The sequence below is a fragment of the Pistacia vera genome, unplaced genomic scaffold (genome assembly GCF_008641045.1).
Source record: "Pistacia vera cultivar Batoury unplaced genomic scaffold, PisVer_v2 Contig583, whole genome shotgun sequence".
Classification (NCBI taxonomy): domain Eukaryota; kingdom Viridiplantae; phylum Streptophyta; class Magnoliopsida; order Sapindales; family Anacardiaceae; genus Pistacia; species Pistacia vera.
This window is the reverse complement of record NW_022196427.1, coordinates 573,448-583,932: the sequence shown is the minus strand read 5'-3', so window position 1 is coordinate 583,932 and position 10,485 is coordinate 573,448. Positions and strand designations below refer to the sequence as shown.

The following is a 10,485-nucleotide window of genomic DNA, read 5'->3' as shown; positions in this document are numbered from 1 at the left end:
AAATTTTTTCCATTATCCAAAGTATTTACAATCAATCTAATTTATTAAAAAATTACGAAAATGCACAGTTTTGAACTTAGAGTGATAATTTAACTACTAAAAAAATCCAATTCACTCTTATAAAAATTATAAAGAGTATAACTCTTCTTGTCAACGAACACATGGCATCCAATTTTTACTACTCTGCGAGCGTCTAAATAAATGTGAAATTTATTACAATGTTTTTAAACCCATACTGGATTGGCTGGTCGAACCATTTGTTCACAGGATACCCAACATTGGGTACGATACCATTTTGGGCCATAGAGCGATGAGTATGCCATTTATTTATGGGATACCTAATGTTTGGTATCCTGTGAAAACTTTGACGTGGGCTGCAAAGGTTTAGGGGAGTGATGACCCATTTTTTTGTAGGCTACCCAACATTTAATAGCCTGAGAAAACTTTGACTTGGGATACCCAACATTTGGTATCCTTTGAAAACTTTGAAGTTGGCTGCAAAGGTTTTAAGGGGTGATGGTCCATTTGTTCATAGGCTACCTAGCATTGGGTAGCCTGAGGAAAGGTACCATTTGAGGCCATGAGCCTGGAGCTGCTTGCGAGTGGCTCAACTTGTTTTAGACCCTTAATTCTAATGCCTCATGATAACTCGTCAGCACAATTGCAGGCACTTCATCCTCTAAATCATAGTATAACATAGGATAGTGTTTCAAAAATCATGCAATAAATTCACAAGAGGCAGATGTTATATCCAAACAAATCTAATTTGAACAATGCACTCATTAGAAATATAGATCCAGATTTTGGAAACACACACATCCAATTAAGTAAAGTTATAATGAAAAAATATGTGACTACCAAAAGAATAACATCACAACTGCAACGCAATGGGGGTGTCAAACTCTTTATATAATGAAATCTCCATAACGCTCCTACAACCAAAACACTGTAACCTACCTACAATCAAAGAACAATCAGAACTTAAAAGAAGAAACGTGAACTGCTGGAAAATTGGGGTAGGGTTTGAGAAGAAGGAACGATGCTTGGACTTTGGTTGTCTTTTTATAGTCTATGTACACATTTTCTTTTAGTCCATACACAAATGAAAAAACCCAAAATCACCCCCACAAACATTTCAATTTAGTCCTTACAATAAAATAAAAATGTCAACTCAACCCAAGCAAATTCACCCCCGTTTGTTCATAGGATACCTAGCATTGGCTATCCTCATAAACTTTGATGTGGGCTTGAGGACGTTACCATGGGCAACTGAGATTTAGGGTTTAGTGGAGCAGTGACGCCCATTTGTTCATAAGATACCCAACATTGGGTATACTACAAAAACTTTGGGGTGGGCATGAAAATGTTGGTTCTCTATAAACGGCCCCAAAATTGACAAGGTACTATTCGGGGCCATAGAGCAGTGAGGCCCATTTATTCATGGGATACCAAGCTTTGCGTATCTTGTGAAAACTTTGACGTGGGCTACAAAGGTTTAGGGGAGCGATGGGTATTCACATTCATATTCTAGACTATGAAATATTCTGATGAAGATATTCTACTCCACTATCAAATTCTGGATAAACATGGGTATTCACATTCATATGCCATGATAAATCGTAAATTTTAAACTCTCGTATCACTTCGAAATTAACTAGATAGCATATAAGTTACATGGACCAATGCCAAAATAAATTTTGAAAACAAAAACAATACTATTCCACTCTCCAAAATCTGAATGCCCAACTCACTCGACTTGTTGATTCCTCACCACTCCTTGTCCTTCGTCTCCCTCCTATCCCTTTTTCCTTAGTCGATCTAACTTCTTTTTTCTCCGCTAACTAAAATCCACTCGAATCTCCCAGATTTTCTTTCCTCTTTCACTCCACTCTTGGCCTCACTCTCCTTTTTTTTTTTTTTTTTTTTTTACTTTTCCTTCACTTTTTATCATATAAATTATTATTTTATTCCTCCTAAACCCTAAACCTTCCATGGAGCTCCTGTAGCCAAAACACCGTAACCTGCTCACAGTCACAGATCAATCAGAGCTTAAAAGAAGAAACGTGAATTGCTCGAAAATTGGGGTAGGGTTTGAGAAGAAGAAACGATGGTTGGACTTTGGCTACCTTTTTATACTCTATTTACACATTTACATTTTATTCCATACACAAATGAAAAAACCCAAAATCACCCCCACAAACATTTCAATTTAGTCCCTACAATAAAATAAAAATGTCAACTCAACCCAGCAAAACCACCCCCGTTTGTTCATAGGATACCCAGCATTAGGTATCCTTATTAAACTTTTACGTAAGCCTAAGAACGTCGTCGTGGGCTGCTGCGGTTTTAGTGTAGCGATGAGGCCCATTTATTCATAGAATACCTAGCATTAGTTATACTGCGAAAACTTTGGGGTGGGCTTGAAAATGCTAGTTCTCAATAAACAACCCCAAAATTGACAAGGTACCATTCAGGGCCATAAAGCGATGGGGCCCATTTATTCATGGGATACCCAACAATGGGTATCTTGTGAAAACTTTGATAGGGGCTTGAGGACGTTGCCGTCGGTTGCAGGGGTGCGGGAAAAAAAAAGGGGGGGGGGGGGGAGGGGGGGGGGGGGGGGGGGGGGGGGGGTGGGTTGGGGGTTATCCAACTATTTTTGAACTTATTGAGGAGAAAATTTCCTTTAACCTACTTTCAAGGTTGAAGCAAATTAAGAAAATGAAACATTTAGGGTAATGTTTGGTGATTTGGTTTAAGTTTCATGGGTGGGTTTAAAGTGAAGAAAAATTTTCAGAAGGTTTGATTTGGTCAGCTCTAGAAGTTGGTGAAACATGGGACTCCTGTGGAAAACAAGGAAAGAAAGGCCATGGCTTTGGTGACTTGTAGATGTGTCATGCATTAACTCTTTGTAAGATGCATCATGTGTTACCTTATTTCCGTTATTTAAAATTCTACTAAATATAAATGTACTTACACCTCTAGTAAATTTCATTTACATCCCCTGAGTTTTTTGAAAGTGATAGGATCATGCCATGTTTGACACTTTTCATTACAAATGGTGAATTCTTAGTGACATGTCAAGATGTAACTCAAACATAAAAGGCTAAAAAAGGTTGGGTTTTAGATTCTGATACATCTATGCATGTTTGTAATGATAAAGATTGTTTTGTTGAGTTGAAAGAAGATGGAAATTATGGAAATATTGTTGTCGGTAATAACGAGAAAGTAAAGATTGAAGGTGTTGGTAGTGTTCGTCTCAAGCTTCACAATGGTGTTGTCAAGAATCTTCGTCATGTGAGGCATGTACTAAGTTGTAGTCACAATTTGATTTCTTTGGATGAGTTAGCTTTTCGTGGATATACCTACATTGGTAAAAAAGATGGGTGCGAAATTTATAAAGATGATGTTCCGATTTTGCAAGGCAAAACGAATGAAAAACAACTATCTTTGTTTGTTGAAGGTGTGTTTCTTAAGAAATCAAGAGATAAAATTGTTTTAGTTCATGTTGTGAATGAAAAGAAGAATGTCAACTAGGTAAGATTTTTAGATGCTACTGTGATGTTTAGGGATTCAAGTCAAGGGAGGAATTGTTTACATGGTGCCTTGAATCCCATATTGCTTGGGAAAGGTAGTTGCAAGGGGAGTCTCCCCTTTAAATAGACAAACGACCTGAGCTTTTAAAGTATCTCAAAAAGTGTAAGAAAAAACACCAAATGAATAATCATAGTGGACTATTATTAAGAGTGTAATTGGGCTTTCTGAGATAGTGTAAAGAGTTTACAATTTTTCTCTTCTAAAAATTGCACAGTTTTTAGCATTTTCTTAGTAGATTGTTTGATAGTGAATATATGATAAATTGATTGGATTGAACCACTTAAAAATTCTTGAATTTGGCTTGCTTTATTTTTAGTTGATTGCTTTAGTTTTGCATTTGAGTTGTAGAAATCTTTTTTCCCAACTGAAGACCTAAGAGAGTAAGTCGAATGCAAGAATTTATTAGTTCATAAATCATATTCTGCTTAGTTTCTTTAATTTAATTTATCTTTTGAAAATTTGGATTTTTTTTATGGGTTTTCTCATGTTAGTATGCTTTTTTTTTTCTTTACCTTATATTAGAAAAATTATAATTGTATTGAACAAAAAAATATTATTAATAAATATTGAAGTTTTATATTTATGATTATGAAGAAATTTTAAAGTATATTATTTATGAATTCCTGATCGTAATCATTCTTGACCCCGCCATTGTTTTTACCTAATATCTTAAAGTTTTTGAATAAATCTGATACTCTTATTAATTTTTTTAATAAATTAGAATTGTTTAAAATATTTATTAGAATGAGAAGATTTGAAGTAACCTAATAAATTAGTTTCCGGATTGGATCTAGAGTTCCTACAATAGAAGGATTTATATATATACGTATAAACAAATGGATATAAAGTAAATCAAAACTTTTTATGTTTCATAAAATGCAAAAGAAAACTAGATCAATAACAAATTAATGTCATTAATTATTTTTCAAAAAAAAAAAAAAAATCCACACTTCCCCAATCAGTCAAGCACTTGCTTTGCAAGCCCGGCTTCAAAGCTAAAGTCTCCATTGAATTTGAACCACATAAGTTTTAGAAAGTAGGAAACAATGGCTTTCAATCATGCAGATACCCATGAGGGGGCTCGAACCCAAACCACAAGCTAACCATCCGTTTAAGCCCTCACAAGTGAACGTTGACCTTAGAACCAATTTCCGACCGGAGGTGCCATCCAATGTAAAATATAATCTCTGGTAAACAATAATCTAATTAATAATTACTTATAAACCATAATCTAACTATTTTAAAGGTGATAAAGTAACATATGAAATAACTTTTTGTAATTTCCTATTCTCCAACCGTTAAATTGTTTATCAAATCAAAGGTTGAAAATCTAAATTACTGTTTTAAATCAAAAAATTAAGTTGATAGAATATGATATTTTATTAAAACATATCCTATTTGGACCTCTGGAAGTCTGGATGTATGTTTATTACGGGCCTACGCAAAACCTATTGGGTTTGTTAAGCATTTATTTTCATTCAATGGGCTGTGATGGCCCATTACCAAATTGGGTACGAAGAAAAATATAACCCACAACTCTTTAAATACAACTATGACATACCATTATTACAAGAGAGGATTAATTAAAAAAATGTTAAATAAAAGAGCAATATGTAATATAATTTAATATTTATAATAAAAATATGTTTTTTAATTTGTATAAAATCTTATTAGATGGGTAACGTTTCCGAAATGGTGTCTCCAAATCAATAATCTATAACATCTTGTCAAGTCAATTGCAATGTTGCACATTACTAAAATAACATTTAAAACTATTAATAACTTCATAATTTAAATTATTATTATCTCAATGCAAACCAAGCGAACTATCAATCAGCCAACCTTTCATCTACATGCAGGGGCGGATGTCATGGCACACCCTCAAATTTAAAAAATAATGTTAGTATGTAATTTTATTTTATTTTTATGACAATTTCGACTACAAAAACAAAATATGAATGTTATATGCAATTATTTTTTATTTTGACTCACTCTAACAGAAATTTTTGGATCCACTACTGTCTATATGGTTTTATAATATTGATGTTATCAAGTAAAACAATGTTAATTAATTTAAAGTGTTGAATTGATTAGGATCTAACTATTTTGTTTGTGGCGGATGACACGACTTTAGATTATTTATTAGGTTGGCGTTTAATGATATCTTGTTTAATGATATCTTGTAAGATTTTAATAGACCTCAAAATTATTTGAAGTACGTGTAAATCAGTCAAACATCCTAATAAAAAAATATAAAATTGACTAGGATCATTTAACTTACGTACCGAGCATTCATAAAATGTTATCCTTGATTAGTGGAAAATCATTAAATATATAAAATTAATAAAGGGTGTTTGTTGTGAGACCCACATCTCTCATATTGAGAGGATTGAATTTGAAAAAGCAAGCAATAAGGTATTCATAATTGTCGTTTCTTAGATGTTGCCATCTGTCTATTTCATCTAATTTGCGGCGCATGCTTTGCCAAGATAACTACAACTTAAAATATCTTTAATTATTATTATTATTTTATATGCCCAAGTAAGTCATTATCATTTGGCATTAATGCTCTTTTATTTGATACCCCTTTTTTTTTTCTTTTTTTTTTTTAGATAAAAATATTTTACAAAGAGAGTTTATACAAACTGATATGACATATTAAGTGAGTATCACATAATATAAGAATTCACATGATATTAATATGACATTAAGTTAGGTGGTTCTCAATGTCATGTGGTATATCATACCACATCAATTTATACAAATAGCATTACCCTTTTTTTTATTTGTTTATGCCATCCAATTTGTCAATCTTTTGTGTTTGTTAGAGCATTTCCAATATTGCTCTTTATATTAAAGAATATATTTCACATAAATAAAAAATATTTTTATTAATTTCTAAATATAAAGAACAAAATTTATATTCAAATCAGACTCTTTAAATTAGACTTAATAAATAAGAGAGAAATAGGTGAAATCATTAATAATAAAATACATAAAAACTTATAATTTGTTAATTAAAATAGGGATATAGTCAAACTCACTCTTTAATTTATATTTAAAGAATAAAAAGTCTATTGGACTCTTGTTTTTATGGACAAACTCTTTATAATAAAGAGTTTTGATTATATAAAGAGTATTTTGAAGATGCTATTAAGTTCTTCCATTTTCTAATTAATTAGGCCCTATAAGAGAGATTCTTATTCCTATTGATTTCTATTTTCCAATTAATTAAGCCGTCTTAAGAGAGATTCAACAATTAGTTTACACTTATTTCAATTAATTCTTTAAAACCCTAGAACTATCAAACCGGTAAGAGTTACAATGACCACCCTTATTGGAGTTTAGGGGTACTCGAACTTATGAGTTCATGAAACATTTTTTTGCTCTTTTACTATCAGATTACTCAATGGTAGTTATAAGTTTTAGTTTCTTTAAATGAACTTGTGGTTATACCTTTATTACCTAATAATAATATCTTTAAGTTTTAAATGAACATATGTATATAGCAATAGATATCAAGTAAATCAAAGCCTAACATAAAATGCAAAAGAAAACTAGATTAATAACAAATTAAGTGTCATAAATGAAGTATTTACAAAATGGGTGCCAGAGTCATCCATTTATTGATTTTGAGTTTTGAAACTAAATTAGGAATCTCAATTCATGGAACCCAAGTCATTAAATTCATGGTTCCATGCTGCAGCTACAGTAATTTAATTAAGATTAAAAGGATACACACATACAATTAATTAATTAATTATATCAATTAAACTACAATTCAATTCAACTCCTGTTTATGCTTAATCCGAAAAGCCAATGCGGCATCTTCTTTTCCTGGTTATCAAATGTCGCACTTGAGCTACTCATTGGAGTGTTGGGGCCGCTATCAGATTTAAACGACGCAGTTGAGTCAATCTCCCTGGTTTCCTTCATTAATTCTTGACCTTTTGATCTCTTCTTGTTTGAGCTTACTCCAATGCTTAATGTTAACTCAACTTCACTCTCTTCATCAGACCCTTCTATGCTCATTTTATTGCCGATTTGGCTGCTGCCACTTCTCTCCCTGGAGCTTGGATCTTCAGGAATATTTTGAACCTGGAAAATATACCCTGAAGTAGTTGTTGCATTTTGCGTTTTCATAAATATATGTGAATGGTTCATTTCTGAACCTGCCATTGAAGCACTTGAAATTCTACTTTGTTTAATTTCTTTCTTCAGCTCAGCCATCATCATCTTTTGCACACTATACAGCCTGTGGAGTTCTTGTACCTGAAATTTTCAAATCATGGTTAGATCTGAGCCCTACTATTCGAGGCAGGTACGTTAAAGACAGATCCGAGAACAATATCATGACAGTGGACCAAGATGTTATAATAAGGAGATTAATTGATTGAGAAATATAAAGACCTTGAGTTCACCTGGTGTTTGAAGATATCTTCATGGATCTGCATTGTTCTTTTTATGGAGTCTATGTTGTGCTTCTCAAGCATCCTGTCCATGGAGTTGCGGAAACCGTCTTCTCGAGTTCTTTGAAACTTCTTCACCTCTCTGGATTGGAAATAATCCCAGTCATCCACACGATGATGTGCGTTAAAGTCGAAGCTGTTAGTATTTGTTGAAGCTGCTAATGGATTGATTGCATACTCAATTTTGGTTCCCATGCCTGAAATCAAATGACTGTCAAATTTACTGCGAATCCCGATAGATTTCACTACAAATGTTGCTAAAACAGAAGCAAATACTGACACAATTATTTGAAAACATGAGCTAGAAATTGTTTTGGTTTTAATTTTGATTTGATTCCTTCCACACAATCAAAAGATCTGTCATGAACAAAATTGAGTCATCTTCAACCTTGCTGAGATGAAATGGTCTAGGATCAAACAAAATCAATTTAATTCTAGAAAAGAGGGAAACTTTAGGCCATTACAAAGTGAAATTATCCACAAAAAAGGCTTTATGGTTCCCTATTTGGGGTACCAAATGCAGGCCACGTTTGGGAATAAGACAGGTTTGGCACATGAAAAAAGGTGTTGAAAATTAGCAGTGAGAGTTAATTTTCAAGGTTTAGAATAGAAGAGGAAACGAATGGACCTTCAAATGTTTTTAGAATTTTCATTGGGAGCTCTGAGAGTAGTGTTACCAAATAGTTTCTAAACCTTCAAGGTGAAATGAGATGTGGGCAATACTGAGACCAAATATATGTCAAATGAGTCATTTTATCACTTTATGATGTTGGTGGTAGCATCACCCGCCATTATTATAACTGGGTGGTCTTCTCTTCTATCTATTTTCAGGAATTTAATTAAATTGTTCTCGAATTTCCACTTTTATCTGTTTCTTCCAAAAGCTAATTAAACCTTTGTGATGATATCATCATCAACCAGAATTATTACTATTAAACCTAATCAACTCATATTACATAAGCCAAACAGTAGGACTGAAAGAGAAAGTTTGATGAAAAAATTGTTTTACAACACAACACCACACTGTACATCATCTAAAAACAAAAGTCTCTTTCAGTTTTGAATATTTTTAAACACAAAAACAAAGATTGTTCAACAACAAAAAGACTACATACATATGTATTAAAACATCACCAAAATTAAATTAAATTACCTGAAACAAAAGATGAACAGAAGGAGAAGTCCTTGTATGAAGCTCATTGAAAAAAGGATTCTTGTTCTTCACTGACGCGAAAAGTCGTTTGATCCATAAGTGAAAGAAGAAGAAGAAGAAGAAGAAGTTGTTAATGAACTAAGCAAGAAATGAAATGAAAATATTGAGCAAGACAGACGGAGCAAACAAAGCAGTGGAAGAAGCAAAAATCTGGAGATGACAGGCAAGAAGGAGTCCCACTTTGCTTGAATAAACAACAAAGAGAATCATCAAGGCTTAAAAAATATAATTCAGGGTCTTAATAATTCAACCATGACAGCCTGTGAAGGAGGGAAGAAAAAATGCTAGACCAGTAGAAATATTGTGTGTAATATTTTGAGAGAGAGAGAAAGAGAGAGAGAAGATGTTTATTAATAAATTAAAGTGTATATAATATATTCAGTATAATATAAGGGATGATATTTTAATGGTATAGTATATTTGTGTTGCAAACTGTACTTTGGAGGAAATCAAAAGAAGTGGGCCATAAAAGTCTTTATAATAAAAAACAAATGAAGCTCCTAAATATATGTATATAAGCCAATGTAATATTGTAAACCTGTGAACAAGATATTCCAGACAAGTCTTTGCAGGACCTCAAGATATGCATCTGTCATGTATGGAAATTTGGTGCCATCCTTCTCATTTTTTTTTTATTTTTATTTTACCATTTTGCACATCTCGTAACCTTAGCCAATAAGAGTTTGGGTTAATTTTTAAGTTTTTTGATCCCCTCAATTTATTGGATACATTTTAAAACAAACATGGCAAACAAAATCTATTCCGTTAAATTATAACGGTAACAGCTATGACGTATGAAAAGTTAATTTTTCCTTCTCGTTATAGCCACATATTACTTGATAAGCATAACACTAAACAATGATAAACATTTAATACTCGATCACTGTCCATATGATAATGTAAGATTAAAGGCAAATGACTTACGAAATAAATTGGGATATTAACTGAGACTACATAGCATTATTTTTAGAACACAAGTTCCTTCAAAGCTTATGTTAACCACCCTTGGATGGCCAGGGTGGGGGCAATAGAGACTTTTAGATACGTATATTATTTAAGAGGTACTGAAGTTACTAGTGGGAGTGACCATTGAATTTTACCTGATCGTTAACTTCAGAGCTCCAAAGAATTAGTTGAGGTACATATAAACTGATCCAAACAACTTTGGTCACAAAAAAAAAAAAAAAAAAAGATTATGTTCAAATA

The 10,485-nt window shown here is 32.6% G+C and overlaps 1 protein-coding gene across 1 annotated transcript; it reads right to left on the bottom strand.

Annotated features, from left to right (window-relative positions):
• Positions 1–7,191: 7,191 nt before the first annotated feature.
• Positions 7,192–9,616, bottom strand: LOC116109599. Its single transcript, XM_031395833.1, has 3 exons — positions 9,220–9,616; positions 8,019–8,263; positions 7,192–7,869 (listed from the first exon to the last, which is right to left on the bottom strand). The coding sequence occupies exons 2-3, from the start codon at positions 8,259–8,261 to the stop codon at positions 7,384–7,386; spliced, it is 729 nt and encodes a 242-aa protein (XP_031251693.1). The 5' UTR covers positions 8,262–8,263; positions 9,220–9,616; the 3' UTR covers positions 7,192–7,383.
• Between the last annotated feature and the right edge of the window lie 869 nt (positions 9,617–10,485).